The 20,099-nt window shown below is 50.4% G+C and overlaps 8 protein-coding genes across 15 annotated transcripts; 3 read left to right on the plus strand and 5 right to left on the minus strand.

The window, feature by feature from the left end:
* Window positions 1-39: 39 nt before the first annotated feature.
* On the minus strand, window positions 40-2,271 carry PPTG_08097 (hypothetical protein; the record flags this gene model as incomplete). Its single annotated transcript, XM_008903014.1, has 1 exon — window positions 40-2,271. One exon carries the CDS (start codon window positions 2,269-2,271, stop codon window positions 40-42), a length of 2,232 nt encoding a protein of 743 aa, XP_008901262.1.
* Window positions 2,272-2,525: 254 nt separating this feature from the next.
* On the minus strand, window positions 2,526-5,080 carry PPTG_08099 (hypothetical protein). The gene is made up of 2 exons (XM_008903016.1): window positions 4,211-5,080; window positions 2,526-4,118 (listed from the first exon to the last, which is right to left on the minus strand). The coding sequence occupies exons 1-2, from the start codon at window positions 5,033-5,035 to the stop codon at window positions 4,011-4,013; spliced, it is 933 nt and encodes a 310-aa protein (XP_008901264.1). The 5' UTR covers window positions 5,036-5,080; the 3' UTR covers window positions 2,526-4,010.
* On the plus strand, window positions 2,975-3,766 carry PPTG_08098 (hypothetical protein; the record flags this gene model as incomplete). The annotated part of the gene is made up of 1 exon (XM_008903015.1): window positions 2,975-3,766. One exon carries the CDS (start codon window positions 2,975-2,977, stop codon window positions 3,764-3,766), a length of 792 nt encoding a protein of 263 aa, XP_008901263.1.
* Window positions 5,081-5,337: 257 nt separating the features above from the next.
* PPTG_08100 (hypothetical protein) lies at window positions 5,338-6,691 on the minus strand. Its single transcript, XM_008903017.1, has 2 exons — window positions 6,328-6,691; window positions 5,338-6,260 (listed from the first exon to the last, which is right to left on the minus strand). Exons 1-2 carry the CDS (start codon window positions 6,338-6,340, stop codon window positions 5,755-5,757), a joined length of 519 nt encoding a protein of 172 aa, XP_008901265.1. The 5' UTR covers window positions 6,341-6,691; the 3' UTR covers window positions 5,338-5,754.
* A 3,391-nt stretch (window positions 6,692-10,082) lies between these two features.
* Window positions 10,083-11,436, plus strand: PPTG_08101 (hypothetical protein). Its single transcript, XM_008903018.1, has one exon. It carries the CDS (start codon window positions 10,280-10,282, stop codon window positions 11,375-11,377), a length of 1,098 nt encoding a protein of 365 aa, XP_008901266.1. The 5' UTR covers window positions 10,083-10,279; the 3' UTR covers window positions 11,378-11,436.
* On the minus strand, window positions 11,356-14,857 carry PPTG_08102 (hypothetical protein). The gene is made up of 2 exons (XM_008903019.1): window positions 12,805-14,857; window positions 11,356-12,744 (listed from the first exon to the last, which is right to left on the minus strand). Exons 1-2 carry the CDS (start codon window positions 14,803-14,805, stop codon window positions 11,464-11,466), a joined length of 3,282 nt encoding a protein of 1,093 aa, XP_008901267.1. The 5' UTR covers window positions 14,806-14,857; the 3' UTR covers window positions 11,356-11,463.
* On the minus strand, window positions 14,857-16,123 carry PPTG_08103 (hypothetical protein). Of its 3 annotated transcripts, XM_008903020.1 has the most exons (7): window positions 15,977-16,123; window positions 15,808-15,869; window positions 15,647-15,712; window positions 15,478-15,579; window positions 15,362-15,408; window positions 15,175-15,292; window positions 14,857-15,109 (listed from the first exon to the last, which is right to left on the minus strand). In XM_008903020.1, exons 1-7 carry the CDS (start codon window positions 16,077-16,079, stop codon window positions 14,942-14,944), a joined length of 666 nt encoding a protein of 221 aa, XP_008901268.1. In that variant the 5' UTR covers window positions 16,080-16,123; the 3' UTR covers window positions 14,857-14,941. The 3 variants fall into 3 exon arrangements, with proteins under 3 accessions (XP_008901268.1, XP_008901269.1, XP_008901270.1); XM_008903021.1 differs by having other exon boundaries at window positions 15,647-15,869; XM_008903022.1 differs by having other exon boundaries at window positions 15,808-16,123.
* A 113-nt stretch (window positions 16,124-16,236) lies between these two features.
* Window positions 16,237-20,097, plus strand: PPTG_08104 (hypothetical protein). 6 transcript variants are annotated; one of them, XM_008903023.1, is made up of 9 exons: window positions 16,237-16,330; window positions 16,404-16,604; window positions 16,670-16,797; window positions 16,875-17,072; window positions 17,146-18,633; window positions 18,707-18,779; window positions 18,858-19,314; window positions 19,379-19,691; window positions 19,761-20,097. In XM_008903023.1, the coding sequence occupies exons 1-9, from the start codon at window positions 16,283-16,285 to the stop codon at window positions 19,984-19,986; spliced, it is 3,132 nt and encodes a 1,043-aa protein (XP_008901271.1). In that variant the 5' UTR covers window positions 16,237-16,282; the 3' UTR covers window positions 19,987-20,097. The 6 variants fall into 6 exon arrangements, with proteins under 6 accessions (XP_008901271.1, XP_008901274.1, XP_008901276.1 ...); XM_008903026.1 differs by having other exon boundaries at window positions 16,237-16,604; XM_008903028.1 differs by having other exon boundaries at window positions 16,670-17,072.
* Window positions 20,098-20,099: the final 2 nt, after the last annotated feature.

The raw sequence follows: 20,099 nt of genomic DNA on the forward strand, positions 1-20,099 counted from the left end.
TTTTTATTCAGTATTACTTTGTCGATGCTACTTGTCGCCTTATCCGATCGTGAGATTTTTTGTTCCGTTCAGCAAGTGTTTAATATCCAAAATGCTCATCGAAGCGAGAGCGTCTGTGGTAGTATACTCCATCATGCCCGCGGAGTTCTTGCCGCACTTACCGGGCTTGTTTTCATCAATTAAGATGACGCGACCATACGTTGTCTCGGCAAAAAGCAGCAAGTTTCTATCGAACAAACTCTTGTTATCGGTATTCGGCATCTCACCCACCGCGTCATTTGGCTCTATGTGATCTGCTTGTGTGCTGAAGTTTGCAGTAGCATCGGACACCGCGTACTTCGTACCAGCGCTTACCTTGGTCGCTTTCGTAGTCCCCGATTTATCGCTGTGTAGTAGTAGTCCCATCGCTACCGCTTTTCGCATTGGAAAATGAAATTCCACTGGTGGGGTTGCAAACCCATTGCCATGAAGAAGATAATCTGCCATCAATGTCACGTGTCCACTTGGTCCTGACTGGTACAATTGCTGTAAGATACACCCAAACGGACAGCTCGTAATGGCCACATCATCCTTCAGGAGCTTGCTATTAAATGGGTCAATACCGAGAGAGTCAAGGACCGTACCGAGGTCCCACCCTACAAAGACGTAACGTTTCTGGATCAAGTGTAGCAGTCTGTTATTAGCCACACGTTTGAACGGTGTTGCCAACATGACAATACCGAAGAAACCCCCTCCAAGCATCATGAGCGAGAGCAGCACAACGAAATCAATCATGATCTCGCTGTTCCAAAAATTCTCTAGAGATGGTGCACCACCAAAGATTCCACGACTGGAATTCGGGGCGTTTACCATGAAGGATGTTCCACCGCGAACCTTGAGAAGCACATAGAGCAGGAAGCAAAGCATCAGACTGTAGACCTTATAGCTTAGAAACAGTGTACTTGAGTCGATATACCATTCGAGTACGTGCTGATGATGAGGACGTATCATCTTCATGGCTTTCAATGACCGAGCTCCAAGCTTGAGAAGAAGTCGAACTACCGTGTGGAGAAAGCACATGAGCCACGTCATACGCGTAATAGCTGAAGCCATGAAAATGAAGTTGTCCATGGTGATATGCATCGACAGCATCCATTGTCCAATTTCATAGACACTATAAGTCATCCGAACGCTAACCAGAGCGTCTAATATACTCAGCAGCATATACAGCCAGTGGTTAATCCACACATCGGACGCCATGATGACTTTGCCTTTGAATCGAATGATCGAGTTTTCATCGTCCGACGTCCAGACAGACAAATTCATGAATGGAAAAATGTACTTGAAATATCGTCGAACTCCACCAAAGCGTAGCTTTACAGGCACGTAATTTACAATACGTAGTTTGGCCAAAGTGTTAAACACACCTCGCGCGACGAGAAGCAACGTGACAATGCCATAGGAGTACGTAACGATAAGAGTGAACCACCCAGTGTTGTCGAGAGCCACTTTAACTTCTGCTTGCTGGTCCAACGGTTCTGTCTGGAACAGACCATAATTCGTTTCGAAGTCGATAATTCTCGGTACAGCAAGACATTTACTGCTTTCAAACTGGATGTGGTAGCTTCCACCCGCCCAAAAAGCCTGGTGTACCATCAAATCCGTGATGTACATGAACGATGCTGGCGGTCGACCAGTGCAACGTAAGAACGGCATGCCAGGCCGACCGAAGTCTCCCGGAACACCATTTTGAATCGCTCGTTTCTTACTGAGATCGTCAAAGTTGTCGAGAATGTAGCGGTGGCAGTCATCGGTCGAGTTGTTATTAGTAAAAAGACACTCGGTGAACCACTCGGGATTGAAGTTGATGACGTCGCATCTTGGAGCAGAGATACTGTGGAAAAAGTACTGGGAACGTCGAGCTCCTTTGCCCCAGAAATCATCGAAATACACTTCAGCGTGGGTCACGTTGATTGAGTTAACGCGCATACATGTGCTTCTGTCCTCTCCGAGATTGTCAGGACTGCGAGTTGGAGCCGAAAAGAAGCGAAAGCTCTCGCCCACTCGCGTTAAATTGGTCAGCGTGTCTACGTTTAGGAAGTCGTCTCGAACGAGGTTGTAGTTGATACGTCGCTCCATCAAACGAGCTCGCATTTCATCGTAGCGGCCCGTTACCAGGACGATCAACGGGTTTTCACGCAGACCTGCCATCAACGTGAGGGCTGTCGATGCGAGGTTAACGACCAACACGAGAGCTTTCCGGAGAGGAAGCCCGTGGAACTCATTCCCCATGACTCAGTTTAAGAGCGTCCGAGTGTTGACTTCTTTCTTGTCGAACTCGAAATGAACGGGCAACAGAGTGAAAACGGTTAGAAGAAAGCTATATGCAGCCTATGCTCGAGATAACGATCCCTGACTCAAGCTTCGTTCAGTTAAGGTTACCTAGATCATGAGGAAGGACTCGCTCATCCCGGTTAAACTGGGAGACCTGTTCACAGCTCAAAATAATGCATCTGATGAGAGCGAAGCTGCTGTCTCGATGAGATGCTACGAATCGTTCATCATATTTCCTCAAAATTCCAATTGATGTGATGCTAAGTACAGTCCCATGATGGTGCAGTCTTCATCTCACAGACCGCAGTAGACATCCGAAACATTCTGCAAATATAAATGAAGCAATGCACGATCATCTGGATCGCTGTTGTTGCTCCACATGACATTTAACATCATACCGAACGATGGAAGGTCATCAAGTCTTCACATAAAATCGGGTTTCCTAAATGGTTTCGTAAAATGCCACGTAAGCTTCAGCTCTCTCTAAGTATGCCCACAGATACTTTTGAGTTAGTTAACATGACAGACATTCGTTGAAGCGATGGCCGGTACCATTGTCAGCGAACATTTACTGAGAAAGAAATACGCACTTTCCACTATAACGCCAGCGTAGCTTTTGGCACGCGAAATCTACTAGAGAAAGTCACTCACCAACTCCACGATGCAGGCGGACACCTGCTCACGTTTGACGTTGATCGTTCGGCAGGTGGCGAATACGCTTTCGACTGTGTGCTGCTTCGCTTCGAAGAAGCATCGTGAGCGCGATAAACTCAAGACCCTCAGAGGATCCAGATCGACTCGAGACAGTGCAGCAGAACTTCGTTGGGGTGTTTCCACGGCTGAAGATGAAGACGACGACGGGCCTGGGAGCGATGACGAAGACGTCCTCACGTCTCTCGGAGCGTCGTATCGAGCGTGGCGTGTGTATCATCGAGAGAAACGCGCACACGACTACACCAAGAGCAGATTGGTGGTCGCTATCAGGCGCGAAGCTGGGCTTGTGAAGCTACTAGCGCGTACAGGTGGAACTGCTGAAGGCATCGAGTACACGCTGATGAGACTGGAAGATCTGGAGGCCACTATGATGCGCCTGGAGGAGAAATACAATGCTGCAGTTGATGAACAAGTATTGTGTGAAGATCTTGCTCTGGAGCGTGAGAACTTGCAAGCACAACGTCAGTTGCACAGTGATCGTCTCCACAAAGCAAATGCAGCAATTTTACATTGGAAATCGCAGTATGAAGAAGTACTATCGCAGCTGACGTCGAGTAACTTGGAAAAGGAACGACTAGGTGGAGAACTCCGCAAGGTGAAAAAGGCTGCGGTGTTGGCGATGAACCGACAGTTCGTCCAACTTGACGCGAATGTAGTCTCTCAGTCGTTGCTGCGCACTGCTCGACACCACGAGAAAGAAAGCAAAAAGAGGTCATTTAGCAGCGATGAGATATGCTGAGCTGCTACTGTTGAGTGTGGGTGGTAATTTGCTACCGCCAGTTCCATCATTCCCAGTAAACTTGACGCGAAGCCACGTCCTTTTCCAGGTATACAGCGCTCCACAACGCTTCGCAGCATTATACAAGGCGGCTTCCAACGTTTATCGACGCTTGAAGTTTAATCGCATAGTCCAAGCCCATATTTTATCAACAGATCCTTTACCCACTCAAGCAAATGCGGATATAAGTAATAACCTAGTTTTCTCAAGACTCCAACGTCTGCAGCAATGCGTTCGCCGTAAGCTGCTCATCACCACCGCAGGATTCATACATAACTTCCACAAGATCTCGAGAGAACCCCATCGCGACAAGCTACACCAAAAAAATATCAGACAAAAAAAACAAAATTAGCAAAAAAAAAAAAACACACACACACACAAAGTCATCAACGAAATTGCTCGTACCCGATCAACTGCGTTCTTGGAATCAGTGACACCCATACCCACGTTAGGATCATCAACGTCAATGACATCTTCGCTAAACGGCTCCATCTCTGTTCTCATCGCCGGAGCAGGCAGAGAAAGCAACCGCAACGTCGCAACAGGGTTCTCGTTGAGCTGATTCAACATCTCCGACGAGAAATTCTCCTTCAGTAACAACAACGCTTGGAACGAGTCCATCGCTGCCAATTCTCGTAGCTTCGTCTCATTTTTATCATACAATAGACTCCTCAGTGGAGCGATCGACGGATTTTGAGGCACCACACCGGTCTTCTCCTCGTCAGCTAGTCCATTCTTACTTGATTCTTTGCGTAGTTTTCCTTCTGCAAGCAATGCAGCAGCGTCCGAGAGATTATTGTCGCACTGTCGCAAGGCCTGAGTTGCCAATTCCGTCGAGAATCCCATATCCACCAGCTGAGACCGTAGCAACTCAAAAGTGGCGGAATCTATTTGACTTGTGTGCATTGCACTGCTAGAGTTCGTATCGATACCAGACTGCGGGGAATCGGGTGCGAATACGAAGAAGTCCGACGGTCGCAATGCGTTCAGATCCACGACGTCTGGATCGGCCAGAATCTGTCCTCGAAGCAGCACGAAACAGTCTTCGAGAAGGTCCGAAATCTGTGGATTGGACATCGTTCCAGAGGCCTCACTGCGATAGAGTTGCTGTCGTTGCTGGAGGATCAATTGCTTCAGCTCTGCTACCTGGATACTGTATTCGGCGGCTCCATTGCGCTCTATAAGCAACTCGCGGCCGTCGTCAGCACACCGCACGCGCAGCACCAACATCCGTCGCTTTGTAATTTGTGATGTGGTGCACACCAAGATATGACTCATCTGAACCGTTTTCTGACTTTTTTGGATGTACAATAGGCGAATGCCATGACCATGGCATGCTCTCTGCATATTAACGGAGGCAAAGAGCTTGAACCACTAGGGTACCTTTGCTACGTTGCTGTGTTTTGCAATCGTAAAGCTGATGTACATTGCTGCGACGAGTCTTGCTGTCCAAACTGTAGAATGCGTTTTGTACCCATCTGTGCGAATAAGACGCAGAGTGGGAGCCGCGGGTGCCACGGATGTGCAACTTGTCCAGCTCAAAGTACGTGGCAACAAGGTCCATCGCTTTCTTATATTAAACTGTAGATTCAAGGTAACAAGACTGGAGGTGGCATGTTCATTAGCACCTGTTGCACTACCTTTATTTCGGTATGACGCGGTGATGGCTGGACTGGTGGACTTGCTTTGGCGACCCTGGTTTGGCTGACTTGCCTTGGCCGAGCTGTGTGGTCTGTAAAGCTTGGACAGTCGTAAATGCAGCACTGGCAGTCTTGTCCGTAACGACATGGCTTGGTGTATCCCCGTCGAAATACCTTGCTGTGCCGTGTATCACATCCTTGACGTCGTAGAGTTCGATGGAACTCGGCGACAAGGCAATGTAAAGTGACAAGCAAGCAAAACAAAACTCTAACTAACCGCTGGGGGATGGACGAAACGAATGCTGTCAATTACTCAAAGAGCTGTCGGACCGGAGGCGGGGGCAGTAGGCATTCAGCGGGCACAGCACGATGGATAGACGGCACGATCAGCGCGAAGGTGCGCGCGAGAATCCTGCCGGGCGTCACTCTGGCCATGCACTTCTGCATGAACTCGTCGTACTGCATGTATTGGAGCCGCTCTTGTAAGTGTCCATACTGAATGAGCGAGTTGGGTGCCAGCAGCACATGATCGCACCGTCCTCCGCCGAGCTGGGCGAGGTAGCTGATGATGTCGCTCATGACGGACTTGGGCGATACACTGCCTCGCGGCTGGGAGAACCATTGCGGGTGACCATCCGCCTCTGCGTTTGCCGCCTGCACGAATTCCTCAAGCGCTTCGTTGTCCCAGCTGAAGAGGATGGCCGGATTACGATCCGTCACGGTGATGCCGGCCAGGTACGCCTCAATCTTGGACGTTAACTCCGCGTCGGCCAGCGAGAAACTCTCGAAGTCGGGGCCTGAAGGACTTCCGTTTCCTGTAATTAATACGTAATTAGCAACTCGGTACAGCTACAGCACAGTGGTGCAAAGAGTAAAGCGTACCAATGGGCTGCATGGCTTCTGTTTGTTGTGTTGTGATGCGTGGTTGTGGTAGTGAAGAGCTGTAGATCTCACTTGGTCGTACGTCCGAAAAAGCGATAATGAGCTTTGGTCGGGATGGCGCTGATGGAAGAATGATGCAGAAGGCCGCGCTCCACCGGCGCCAACGGGGTGAGGTTCCGGACAGGTGGAGCCGCGGTGTGGCAGACCGGAGCACACGTCACACGATTCAGCATGGCAGGGTTCAGCAACAATCCGGTGTTTTGAGTGCTGCAACTGAACAAAAACCACGAAATGTTGGCCGACAATAAGGTGGAGTCGCGCGTGACGCACCGAGCGTTAGTTCATTCGGTATCTTCCAGAAAAATGAGCCGTATCCGATAGGTTAGCGAGAAATGGTCGGTTGGGCGGACCAACCCGACCTCGTCAACGAATATTCAGTGTACCACGAGGTTGGTGGAGAACTCTGTCAGTCAGCTTTATGTTACGCGAGACTGCGACTCGTTTGACAAACGAGTGTGCTTGACAGCGAGATACCGCGACCGAGCCAGTGCTGGTTGAGGAAATGGACAGCGGCGTGCTGGACGCAAGACACTCGTCGAGGCGACAGCGGGTGCTGTGCGGAGGAAGCGCTTCCCGACGAGGAAACAGGCGGTGGCGTCTCCACCACCTGCGTCCTTGTCGCTGGCGAGAAGTTCATTATTGGCTTTACAGCTGAAGTGTCTTCAATGAAGACAAGTGTACACCGAGATCTGTAGCCACATGACTGTATCTGTTCCAGCAACAAACTCTGTAAGTGCACGGGCGTTGCCTGGTCGCGCTGCTTAGGCAACAGTTGAAGCTTTTGGGGTCAGCATAACATGCCACGGGTGGGATTGTTGTCCTCGGGTCATGGACCCGTTCATTTAAGGCACGCTGCCATCGTTGTGCGATGCCTCAGGACGATTTTTTAAGTGATCGAGACCTGCGGGGGGCTTTTGAACGGAACGCTGTGGCCTCATCCAGCCAAATTGTTACTGAAGGAAGTATCTTTGCTGTAACTACTTCAACTAGCGCGTGTTGCACATGATGCTGGAAAACCGGCATCAAATATGTTAAGTGTACGCAGTCGGTGGCAAATGAAGTATACGCAGCACTGAAGACTCGAGCAAACTCTCTGTAAACAACCAAAAAGTTACCCCACATCAAAATGATGCAAAGTGCAGAAGCGACGAGCCTTTGGACAGGCATGCTCAATAAATGCCTGCGATCGCTGGACTTATCGGCCACCACACTGCGGCGTCAATGATGAGCTGCTTGAACTCTGCGCCTTGTCGTGGTAACATTATGGATAGTAACCATAATGGTACCACGACCAATCTGTTCCGTAGTGAAATGGAGTCTGTCCAATGCTCCTGCAGCGGAGGTACTGCTTCAAGTGCGGGCACTGAATTTGGAACAAAGATTCGCCTCAAGCCCTGTGCAATGCCCAAACCAAATGTGTCATCGAGACGATGCACCTCAAAGTTTAAAAGTTGAGGATAGATTGTCGATACGGATTGCCAATCGATTCCAGCTACCAATTCGAAGGCATCTATGGCTTTCCTAGATTACGGACAATTGTGGAAAACTTGTCGAAGAAATGTCCTCTGCGCTGACTTGGGCCAGTTCGAGGGTGCCAATGCTGGCTACTACCGATGCATGCGTTGCTGACTTGGTAGCATGTAAGTGAACCAATACACGCCTCCATTGGCTGGGACATCTCGTCGCTACACAAATGCCTTCTCTGCAGGGCCAGCCCAGCGAGGGAAAGATCGATCGCTTTGCTGAACTTAACATGTAAGTTAGCTCGAGGTCGGCTGGATACCTCTGCCTCTACGGATGCAATATAATTCTGTAGAGCTAACACATTGAAAAGCTGATAAAGTAAAGAGAAACTCTGCCATTTGTATTGACCTGAACACAGTGGCCACTTCATCGGCGCAGATGACCAAACCTTACGTGTGTACAGCAGTGCCAGGATGTTATTAGAGCCGCATCGACGATACGGAAACGAGGTGCTGCACTCGACCAGAACTATTGATGGGTAGCCGTAGAGAGCGAGTTGAATGGTCTAGTAGCAAAGAGCATGGCATGAATCTTGCGCAAGTCCGTCGATCAGGTTGTCAACAGCACTGTCCGACATACAAACGAGAAGTGTCCACCACCGTCTCGATGCCTATGACTCACGGACTCACTTTGGAAACAAGCGAGAGTAGCTTTCGAGGAAGGTGGTTGCTTTGACCACGCGCAATGCTTCTAATCTCCAGAGCACTGCTGGGGCGGCTTTCACATCACCGCGAATTTTGCAACAATAGAGTGAAAGCCTTTCATATATAAAATATAGCTTTCACTGAAAGCTATATTTCTTTGATCCCAGATCCTTTCGTTGTATCCCGCCCAATCTCACCAGTGCCGAGTCGGTTGGAGTCGCCAGGAATTGAAGCGAACGGATGTAACTTCAGTGGTGAAGACGTCCCGTAATGCTGCAGCATGAATGAGCCACACATTTCAGCATTACAGCGACCCCATCGCTGAAGTTATTTGGCCGCAAAATTGCTCGTGGCGCACAAACGCGCACACAATCGGTTTGATGACGAGTTGCAGTGCATAAGGATAGAAGTAGACTGTAACTACGTCGAAGTAACGCATTTGAACATGTGGAGCGCCTGATTGGGATCTGCGTGTTGAGCTGAGCTGTTTTACACCGTTAACCTCAACAGCAACGTGAAAACAAAATGGCTCTCATGCTGCTAAAAGGGCCACACCATCTCGCTACGGAGTGACGGCAAGCGATCCGCTTTACTGCCTTACTCTGTTGGAAGTCCAATTTTTATGGCGAAAATCATTGTTCTCATTTGTGGAGATTGCAAATTGCTACAGCTTAGTCGTAGTCCACACAACGCATGAAAGGGCATAACGGACACTATCTTCACGTGACTCGTTTGACAGAAGAAGATTGAGATCTTTGGCCTGTTAACATGCCTAGGTTGCTGGAACGGGGCCAGAAATCTGCATTGCGACGCCTTCCAGAGGAAGCAATGCTGCATGTGGAAAGGGAGCTTGCACTAGGCTCGATGTAGCTGATTTATGTGTTGTTGCTGAAAACATTCCCAATCGCATTGACCAAGATCGCATCGCCATACCAATGGTTATGGCGATGCGACACCAACGAATGATTTTCCACAGTGGCTTTTGCAACGCGTGTCGCTATGGTGACGTACATGTAAATCTTTGAAGGCCAAGCGTTGCGGTACCATCGGCAAGATATACATGTAGTATTGGTAGTGCTAGTAGCACTGCTATTGCGCAAGTAGCGCATTTGCCGCCTCAATCTTGACGCGTCGAGATTGAGAGAGAGTCCACAGTCGTGCTGCGCTTGGCTGCGAACCTACATACAGTAAACGAGCAGCTAGCTGGTCCACTAGCAGCTGCATCTCTCGAAGATTTACCCCAAAGCAGCAACCTTAGTTCTGGCCATTTCGAATTGCATTCGGTTTCAGTATGCGTTTCAAATTCACACTCCGTCTCAGTTGCCAAAAGCGCACGCGCCCTTTCGGTGGTTTTTCGCACTTAACGCGTGGTCCACCTTGAAGCCAAAGATTGGCAAAGCCTGGCCAAGTTTCAAATCCCAGCCTGTGGAAAAACGGGGTTCGTCTCTCTGTGTCACAGCATACCCCTCCAAGCCGATTTTCCATAGATTTTCTGTTTCTGTAAACTTGCTTCTTCCTATTCCCTGTCTAACCCGCTTCATTTGTAAATTCCTTTCGCACATTTACGCTGCATATTCCAGCATGGCTCTGAGAGCATCACAGTCCCACCCAACCCTCGAATCCGTGCATGATGCAGCACTGCTGCCGGCAGCTCAGTGGAGTTCACTCTTGAATCGGCGCTGTGGTGATCACATTCACTCTTCACTACCAATCTACACACACTCATGACCGAGAACGTCGTGCTGAAGCTGAGTTTTTCCGGCGAAACGCACCGTGTGACGGTGCCGCTGCGCGCCGAGGACCCCAAGAAAGACCTGAGCTACGAGCTGGTGCTGGCCAAGGTGCGCGAGACGTTCCCGAGGCTCTCGAACCAGCGCTGGACGCTAGTCTACCGTGACGACGAAGGTGACGTGGTCACTCTCTCACACGCACTCGAGTTCGACGAGGCTTGCCACGTACTGCTGGGGATGAACCCCGAAGACGTTGACAAGCTCCACACCTTGCACTTCTGCGTGCTACAGCGCGTCTCGTTCCGCGAGAAGGTGGTCGCACCTGTGCTGCAGAAGATCGTCGAGCTTGCTCGCCTGGCGCGTGAAGCCACTGCCCACCTACGCAATAGCGAACTGTTGGAAAAGGGCCGCGAGTCGTTCGTTCGGCTCGCTGGCGGCGCCGTAACCCAGGCTGGGGTGGCCATTAACCACATCCGCAAGAGCGAGGTGCTGGGTCGTGGACGCGAGTCGCTGGGCAACTCAGCGGCGCATACACGAACGTTACTGCTGTCCGCTCGCAGCGGGGTAAGCACCCGACTACGGCGAGCTGGCTCAGCCGTTGCGGCTGGCATCGAACGTCGACGATCGTCCAGCGGTTCAGTGAACGACTTTGATCCAACGGACTTTGTCAAGTCTCAACCTGTCGCTGTTTCCTCACCGCCATCATCGGAAGTGGCGGTGACGGTGGATCTGCGCCAATCCTTTTCATCTCAGACGCCGCAGACAGAAACTAACGTTGAGGAGAGCGATGAGGAGCCTCCTGCCCTCGTTCCGGTCGATACAATTGAGGCTCAACTTGAGCCACACGTGCGTGAAACGGCCTACGAGTCGGACGCCGACACTTTATGTGATGACGACGACGACGGTGAATGGGACATCGTCGACACTTCTGCAACTGCTGAAGCCATTGAGGAGACCGATAGCGAGTGGACCCGTGAGCTCGATACGATCCGGGACATCCTTGTGCATCTGGACGAAGAGATGTGCTGTGAGCTGCTGAGCCATTACAATGGTGACGTCGAGGCAGTTCTTGTGGAACTCACCAACAAGTAAAAGATTAGTTGTCCTCCCTAGTAATTAGCAAAATATAATTGTGTTCTATCCTTCGTCAGTGTGTTTTACTATTATTTGTTGCCTTATCATCGACTTGGTACTGGTCTCGTGCCTGGAGCTATTGACCGTCCAGGCATCATAGCGCTCATACTCATTGTGGCTTGCATTCCATTGCCGTGGCCAGGTCCACTACTTGCTGTCGATGCCTTTGCTTGGCCTAAAGCAACACTGCGGCAACGTGACGCAAAGTTGAGGGAGCACAGCGTCTCCCATGCATTCCATTGCACTGGGCTCACGTTCACAAACATGAGCACCTTCGAGTTGCCACTCAGCGAGTCTTGCAGCAAGAACGTGAGCTTGGAGTTTCGATACGGCACGTGTTTACTGTTGGCACCAAGGGCAGCAATCACGTCTCCCAAGGCGGATAGTGAACGATTGATATTCTGCGCTTCTTTCAGTCGCTGTCCACTGGCTGCCGTCTTACTTACACGCTCAGATCCGGCCAAGTCGATTAAGTGAAGCTTTGAGATTCGTCGTCGAGCATCAGACTTCGTACCAGTCTCGATTGTAATAGACAACACGAGATGAGAGCGACTCGAGTGCTCATTGAAGTCGTGCGAGCCGACACTGCGATGCGAGTGACCCAACCGCATAAGGTCGAGCACGTCGCCCTCATTAAACACCTCCACTTCAATCAGGTTTTCAACATACACACCGTGCTTCCCAACGCGTACATCCAGACCCTTTACGACGCCTGGCGTTGCTGCACCGGGTGTACGACCACCTCCTTCGAGCAGATCCACGATAGTCTCGTTATATACCTCCAGAATACTTAACTTCATAGAGCACTCGAAGTTCCCGGCAGCCATTCGATCGTCTCGGATGGAGAAAAGCTCACGGAGTGCTCGGAAATTGACGCCGCGGTCATGTTCTGGTCCCTCCATCGTGTGGGTTTTACCTGATCCGGTCTGACCATACGCAAAAATGCAAACATTAAAGCCATCTAATGCACTCACTACCAGAGCGCGAGTCTGTTCGAAGACTTGTTCTTGGGTGCTCTCTGGTTGAAACACATGATCGAACTCGAACGCGTGCTTTTGGCCGACCTGGCTGGCCTTGTCCCCAGCTTCACTGCCGACGAAGAGATCGAGGCTTTCATGATCGTTATCGCGAAAGAAGACGGCTAAAGCGGATTGCTCGCTCTTCATCTCCACCGGTTGAACAGGACGTACTCGACAGAAAACGCGGATATTGCCTTGCAACTCCATTAGTCTGTTATGAAGCTTCCGTCGAGCCATCATCTCTTGTGTGTACAACTCAGCTACACGTGCCTTCTCCTCGTTAGCTTGACGTACAATCTCAGCGCTCTGCAGGAAAGAAGGTGTTAGTGAATAGTACAGTGATCAAGCCAATACGCTACAACTTACGGCTTGTTGAGCTTCGTTGTAGGCTTCCATGCGTTCTTTCTGGATAGTCTGCGCTACTGATGAAAGCTTTGACTCGGCGATCTCCAGCGCTTGCTTTAGCGATACCAGTTCGTCGTCACGCACCTTTATCGTACTCTGCTGCGTCTTGAGTTCTCGCTCCATGGCCCGGAATTCACGTTTTAATGTACGCTGCTGGTCTTCCAGATCGCTAATTTGCGCGGTGCTAGTGATCTTGGACTCTTCAAGCTGCTTGCCCAACACTGCCTTTTCCGCCGTTATGGATGCCAAACTGACCTTCACAGTCTCAAGTTCCTTCCGACGTGCTTCTGCTTCAGCTGCCGAAACATTAAGCTGATTTTGGAGATCCTGTTCAAGTGTCTCTTGTGCCGAAATTTGACTCGTTTTAAGCTGAACAATTTCTTGCTCTAAAGAGGCAACTCGCGCTCGCTCAGCTTCCAGCTCTTTCTCCTTGTCGGCAAGTTGGTCACTGATAACCTTGATCGTTGCCGTAGCCGTCGCAGCCGCTATGATTTTCTCGTTCTCTTTCTGCTCGCTCTCGCGCTTCCTTGATAGATCTTCCTGTAATTGTCGAATAGTAGCTTGTGCAGCCTCGAACTTCCTGGTCATTCCGGCTTGATGTTTTGTAGCTTGTTCGAGCTGGTGCTCAAGTTGGGCCTTTGCGTTCTGCTCACTTAAAAGCTGACTGTGTAGACTCTCGACACCCTCAGTCTCTCCAAGCTGCTGTACCTGTAACTCCTTCAGTTTTGCCTCAGCAAGTGCTAGCTCTTGCGTGAGTGCTTGCTGAGCTTCCAACAGCTCTTCGTGGGCTTTAGTATTCCCTTCCATCCCGGTTCGTGCCAACGATAACTCACTCTTAAGCGTCTGGTTCGCCAGTATAACTTGCTCACGTTCTTTCATACTCTCCTCCATCTGCTGCTTGAGATTGGTCAATTCTCCAGCGAGCTCATTAACTCTACTCCTCTCAGCTTCCAACGCTCCATCATGACCAGCAAGTTGTCGTTTAAACTCATTAATTTCCGTCTTCATGCTCGTGATAGCCTTGTCATCTTTAGCTTTTTGCTCCTCCATCTCCTGCAACTTGTTAACAAGTTGGCTGTTTCCTTGAGAAGTACCATTTTGCTGTACATTTGACGACACAGACGTGCTCACTGTGTCTGCAGCAGAGTAACTCACTTCTTCTCGTGACGAGTACACTTGCGTTTGAGGAACTTTATATGACGCCTCATATCCTTGATAATAACCTTGCGTTTGCCGTCGATCCCAGCCTTGTTGCGCTTGCGCCGCATAGTGATGATCCTGCTCGTTCTCCTGCCACGCCGTTCCAGATTGATATCCACCTGTATCATAATATCCCGCTGGATGAGGGTCTCGGAAGGCGTGAGTTTTGCCTTGTAGCAATTGTTTCTGCTTTAAATCTCTGAAAAGTTGCCGGAAATGATCGTCGCTTGGGTGATCCCATCGACTCTCGCCCGAGATTTCGTTGTAGTAGTACGGCTGCCCTGTTTCCGTTGCTGTAACATGGTACCAGCCATCAGGTAATGGAGCAACTAGCGACTGTCTTGCAATCCAGAGAAACTCAGCGTCATGTTTAGGATCAATCCCCAGTCTTCGTGAATGTTCCTCTACTGCAGCTTGGAAAAGCGCAGGATCTGACGCTTCCATCATTGCTGACTCATCCGTCAGGGGCAAAGACTCATAAGCGACTGCACTGCCGTTGCCTGCGTGCCAAGAGGCAGCTGTACGAGGCAATGCAGCTTGAATATTGTCTCCATTGGATACTCGACTGGTACTTGGAGCCACGTACTCGTCTTCATGTCGAGATCGCGACGATCTGGACGACGGCATACTACGATGGCCCTCGTTGAAGTCTCCGCCTTGAAAAGCCAAGTCCACTAGCGGCACCTGACGTCCCGAGTAGATGACGGACGACCCACGTGGCGAAGGCTGCGTTATTCGAGGCAGGTGATGCTCTTCTGCCATGGTGACACAGTACTAGAGTGGAGGGACGCATTCGCGCCGCTTCAAGGGAAATTCAAAGGAAACCAACAAATTTTGTTTACCGAATTCAAAATATTAACGATACGTTGTTGCCACTCATGGGTTAATTTCTCGGGTCTTAGAACAAGCGCGTGGCCCTGATGAAGTCGGCGTAAATGACGTAGCAGATAGCGACGATGAGCACAAAAATGGTCGTGTACAGCACAATTGTGTTAGTGATGATCCGGCGCGTCATGCGCTGCAGGATCCGCCGTGCTTCGGTTGTCATGGCACCCGTCTCACGAACCTGTGTAGATAGTAAGGTTAGTGAGCAATAACTACGTCGTACGTAACAAGTGCGTGGGAGCAGACCTTTTCATGGGCTCCAAGGAGACTCTCACGCTGGCTGGCCAGCGTGTCCAGTACAGCAATCCCGACTTCTTCAGTCTCGGCAACGATTCGATGCGTGTCCTCAAGCTTCTTTGAAGATCTGTACAGCATCAAGTAGCAACGTTAGCGGCAAAAGTAGCCACTGAGGTAGTAGCGATGAATAGCGTACTTGGTTAGCCGATCGTTGTTCTTAATCAAGCGTTCATACTGTGAAGTCTATTGCAAGTTGAATTGGTTAGATGCCTACAGTCATGCGGACTCTGATGAGTCAGTTCATCAACGCACCTGGTTGGCAGTGCTGGACGTAGCCTTTCCCTCTCTTGCCATCAGCTGCGCCCGCTCCAGGTCGCGAATAAGCCCTTGGAGCTCATCTCGATACATATTAACCTACAGCAAGCAACCATCGCCTTATCTCAATATCTCGCTTCGTTATCCACATGAAACAGCAAGATACCTTCGCTTGCATGGCCTTCCGCAGCATAGGTTGCCTGCCTCGCACTTCCACCGTCATAAGTTTCATCTGTACGCAATCAATGACATCGAAAAGCAGACCAACAGTCGTTAGTCCACTCATGGCACAATTTCTCGCCAAACCCATACGTTGTGGCCACCTACACAACGCTGAGCTTCCACAACGCGAGCCTGAGCAATCTGCGAGGCATTCGAGACCGTGCCGGCTGCAGACAGAAGCAAACAAGAACGAAGATTGTGCAAGGTTAACAAAGCGTCGCCGTGTCTTTCTAGGGAAGAACCAACTGCGCGGCACACGTTGCCGCTATCTCACCTCCTCCACGCAAGATGTCGCTGATGCTGTTGTTGATGGCCATCTTGCTGTCGACGAAGTCCGCCTCCAGCGACAGGAACTCGGCAGGGAACTCGGGCACCATTTCGATGCGGGATCAGATTTTCTGTGGGGCTAATGCCAATTTTGAGATAGAAAGTAACGAAGAAATTTACAAACATTTTTTTTTAAAAAATCTGGTCTGGTAAGCAAACTTTTACAATATGAAATAAATTTCAGTGAAATATATTTATTTTTCGGCTTCAACCTTTGGTATCATTCTTCGCCATACATCGCTGCAGCGGAGCGATGCGGTGGCCTTTGGAGCCCGAGTCCACGAAGGCGGAGGACCAGCTGGTGTGAGCCACCGCTAGCAAGTGGTGGAAGCGCTTTCTGCAGCTCTAACGACGGTCGTGTGTTATCTTTGCAGGTCTGGTTCGCACTCTACCTGGTGATCTACCTGGCCTTCTACTTCTTCACCAGCCCGTTTGTAGGCAACCGTGAGTTGCTAAACTCATGGACGCCCTACGTCTACTTCTCCATGGTGCTCTACGCGTGGCTTTTCTCCGCCGCTGCACTTCACACTCCCGTGCATGCGCTAGGCCTACTGGACTCCACCATTAAGCAACCGGTGCGCCAACGTGCGCCTCTTGATGAAGTCGTTATTAAACTCACTGTATATAATGTTGTGGACAGATATCGCTGTTGTTTCCGTTCTTCTCGGCTAGTTTCGTCTTCTTGATCGTACTCGAGGTGCTCATGGCTCTCTTCCTCTCGCGTGTCACCAAGAAACTCGGCTTCTCGTGGACGGTGGCACACGTCTCGTAAGTCCACAAGCACTCTGTGAGTTGTGCATTCATTATTTATTGCCATCTAATTACGCATTATTGCGCATCTGCAGCTTGGCCCGGTCTTTTATGAATGTGCTTCGCAATAGTGCTGCGATCAGCGTCGCTTGTGTGGCGCTTATCGTGCACTGCGATGCTACGTACGACTGCGCTGCGTCACCGGATGAGCCGACCACATATAACAGCCATGCATGTGCTCAAATTTTCTCTTTCGTCCAGTCTGATGACGTCGAAACTCTAGTCCCTGCCAGGTACAGTCAAATGTGAACTTCTTACTACTCTTATGCGAAGACTAACCCGTTTGTTTCATGTGTAAATCCATAGTTATGGTGGTGCGATCTTGATCTGGTGTATGGGGATGTTCCTTGCTATCACCAACTTTTTCCTGGAGCGCTTTAGCGGAATCCGCATGATTGCGTCCTTCGGATGGTTCTCCAACCAAATTGAAGATGACGAGATGGACGAGCTGTCGGAGGGGGAGAATGGCAATGAACTCTTGCCACCTGAGCAGAACCTACCCATGGTGCCTTGGTATTCCATGCTGCTGTTCGATACGGTATTTGACCTCCTTATCTCACTCAAGATCTTTCTGGGCCGGTTCGATATGCGCACGATGCAACGTGCACTGCATCCGAAAGACGAGGACTACTGCTTTGACCATCTTGCTGAAAAAGATGAGGTGTGGCTCGACTTTATGGCCGACTGCGGTGATGGCTTTAATAGCAGCTACCAGATCGCACGCTTGCTCGCTCAACCACAGTTAGAAGTGGATTGCCCAGTGCCAGACGACAAATCTTACGGTGAAGACACACTTGATCAAGAGCAAGCGAAGACAACCAAGACGAAGACTATCAAGCGAGTGTTCCCTCGAGGTGACGCTCTTGTGATAGGTGGAGATCTCGCGTATCCGCATCCAGCCGACACTACGTACGAAACTCGACTGTTCCGATGCTTCGAGTACGCCATGAAGCCGCCACCGTCGTACCATCCATCAGCCATTTCCACGCAGAAGAAAGCCCCTGATGGCTGCTCGTCGCTGCGTGAATACGAAGGCCCCAGCGTTTTTGCGATCCCTGGTAACCACGATTGGTTTGACGGTCTAAACACATTCACACGATACATTTGCCAACGAGACTGGCTCGGGGGATGGCTGCTTCCGCAGAAAACAAGCTACTTCAGTCTTAAACTCCCTCATGGCTGGTGGCTGTTTGGCGTCGATTTAGCTCTGGAGAATGACGTGGATACAGAACAGTTCGGCTTCTTTGAGCGAGTAGTGAAGACTCAGATGGGACCAAACGATGCAGTAATTGTGCTCACACACGAACCGCGATGGCTACTGGATGTCTACGAAGACAAGTCAAACGTTGACGTCAAACTTTCGTATTTGATCGAGAATGTGCTCAAGGGTCGAGTTGCTGTGCGACTTGCAGGGGATATTCACAACTACATGCGGCATTCGCTGGTAGAGGAGACGCACATGCTCAAGCGTCCATCGTCCATGCATTTTGATACTCCACGGCAGAAAATGTCGACGGCGAATTTGCCTCGTAGGCACTCGTTTTCGTCTCCTGTTCACAAGCATTTCCCGCACATGAAACAACATGAAGATCTCTCAAATGAAGAGCAAAAATCCAGGAATGCCGAGCTTCAGCCAGATCCTCCTGCTGGGCATGAACGTTCTGCTGAACACTTGATTATCTCGGGTGGTGGGGGTGCTTTCTTGCATCCAACTCACATACCCAGCTCGAACTTGGCGTCGAACGGTGGGACTTATGAGCAAAAGCTGTGTTACCCACCGGCACATATCTCCAGGTACGCTACTGTGTGATATCAGCTTGATATGGAAGTGTCACTGACCTTGATACGGCTTGTTGGTATATCGTAGGCGCTACGCGGTGCTGAATGTGTTCGGCTTTCGTCGCCTTAACTGGCGCTTCGACGCTATCGGCGGAGTTGGGGTACGTTGACCAAGAGCGAATGCTCCTACGCTCGACGTTGCTTGGGTTCTGACTGATCATTGTTTTGTTCGAGAACAGTATTTTGCGCTAGTGTTTTCCATGTTTCCGCGCTGCTCGGTTACGTCCATCTACGCCCAAGCAACGCGTTGGGACGCAGCAGCACAGTTTTACCAGGAGCTCGTGCACGTGCTGTATGACATGGTGACGACTTCGTATGTGTCGCTTACGTGTTCCATTGTTATGCTCGTGGGGACGATCGGTTTTGCGGACTGCACGACACTGCCCAAGAGATGTGCTCTGGGTTTGGCTGTGGCGTTCTTCCACTACGTCGCTGCCTTCACTATTCTGCTGGTTTACGAGTGTCTCCTTGAAGTGGCTTCAGTCCGTGGCGCTCTTGGTCGCGAGGGCGAGCACACGCTATACCTGTTTTTCAGCAGCACACTTCCAGACTTTTCTGCAGTCCGGAAGTATGATATCTTCGGTCTATCCTCGCTATATGGAGACTTCATGCGGCTTTGCATGACCATCTTTGACGGTAAGCAGTGCACTAGATCAGTGTTATATAACAACTGACAATGTATCTGTTTGTTATGTTGCAGTGCCGGAGGTGGTGGCGCTACACCGCAACAAGATCTGTGGGTCTGGATTCGAAAGCCTTGGACGCACGGAGCTGTGGACCTACTACGCCAGCGTGTTCCCGTACTTCTGGGTGTTGGCCACGCCTGTGGTTAGCTTCGTCTTCGGCACGTACCTGTACCTATCGCTCAATATCTTGGGATATCACTACAACGAGGCCTTCTCCTCGCTGCGCATCGCAAGCTACAAGAACTTCCTGCGACTGCACTTTGACAAGGAAGGTCGACTCGAAATATTCGCCTTTGGTGTGGACAAGATGCCGCGGCGATGGTGCAGGTGCGAGCAAGTGATCTTTTTCGACGCATGAGCTCTCCGACCACTGACTAATTGTGTACTTTCTCGCAGAGACCCGAAATGGAGCGGAGGCAACGGGCCGCGAGCTTCACTCGAGCGCAACTTGCCATCGTTCAAATGGACGCGCCCGAGCTACTGGAAGCCGCTGGTAACCAAGGTGGATAACATGTTGCGCCTAGACTTCGAGAATCCGTCGCTGGACGCCAAATTCAACACGTCCGACCGCTCCAACGTGCATCTCATCGATCGCGTGCTGATCCGCAAGCCAGCGTCCTAGGCACTTCAACTTGCCTTCGTACATGGCTACAGGCCTCTAAAAAGCTACAATCATTCCAATATAAACCTCGAATAAATCATACAAACATCAAGAGGTGTTTTCTTCTCCATATA

Source organism: Phytophthora parasitica, assembly GCF_000247585.1.
Source record: "Phytophthora parasitica INRA-310 unplaced genomic scaffold supercont2.15, whole genome shotgun sequence".
Classification (NCBI taxonomy): Eukaryota; Oomycota; class Peronosporomycetes; order Peronosporales; family Peronosporaceae; genus Phytophthora; species Phytophthora nicotianae.

Bases quoted from the DNA above. Each gene is read 5' to 3' on its own strand.
- PPTG_08102 (XM_008903019.1), bottom strand. From the start codon at position 14,805: ATGGCAGAAGAGCATCACCTGCCTCGAATAACGCAGCCTTCGCCACGT. The intron at 12,745-12,804 runs GTAAGTTGTAGC...TCTTTCCTGCAG, and splicing joins ACAACGAAGCTCAACAAGCC to AGCGCTGAGATTGTACGTCA.
- PPTG_08104 (XM_008903023.1), top strand. From the start codon at position 16,283: ATGCGGTGGCCTTTGGAGCCCGAGTCCACGAAGGCGGAGGACCAGCTG. The intron at 18,780-18,857 runs GTACGTTGACCA...GTTCGAGAACAG, and splicing joins ACGCTATCGGCGGAGTTGGG to TATTTTGCGCTAGTGTTTTC. The intron at 19,692-19,760 runs GTGCGAGCAAGT...ACTTTCTCGCAG, and splicing joins ATGCCGCGGCGATGGTGCAG to AGACCCGAAATGGAGCGGAG.
- PPTG_08101 (XM_008903018.1), top strand. From the start codon at position 10,280: ATGACCGAGAACGTCGTGCTGAAGCTGAGTTTTTCCGGCGAAACGCAC.
- PPTG_08103 (XM_008903020.1), bottom strand. From the start codon at position 16,079: ATGGTGCCCGAGTTCCCTGCCGAGTTCCTGTCGCTGGAGGCGGACTTC. The intron at 15,713-15,807 runs GTAGGTGGCCAC...GATTGCGTACAG, and splicing joins TTGTGGAAGCTCAGCGTTGT to ATGAAACTTATGACGGTGGA. The intron at 15,110-15,174 runs GTCTGCTCCCAC...CTATCTACACAG, and splicing joins TCCTTGGAGCCCATGAAAAG to GTTCGTGAGACGGGTGCCAT.
- PPTG_08099 (XM_008903016.1), bottom strand. From the start codon at position 5,035: ATGTTGGTGCTGCGCGTGCGGTGTGCTGACGACGGCCGCGAGTTGCTT. The intron at 4,119-4,210 runs GTACGAGCAATT...TTTTTGGTGTAG, and splicing joins CCAAGAACGCAGTTGATCGG to CTTGTCGCGATGGGGTTCTC.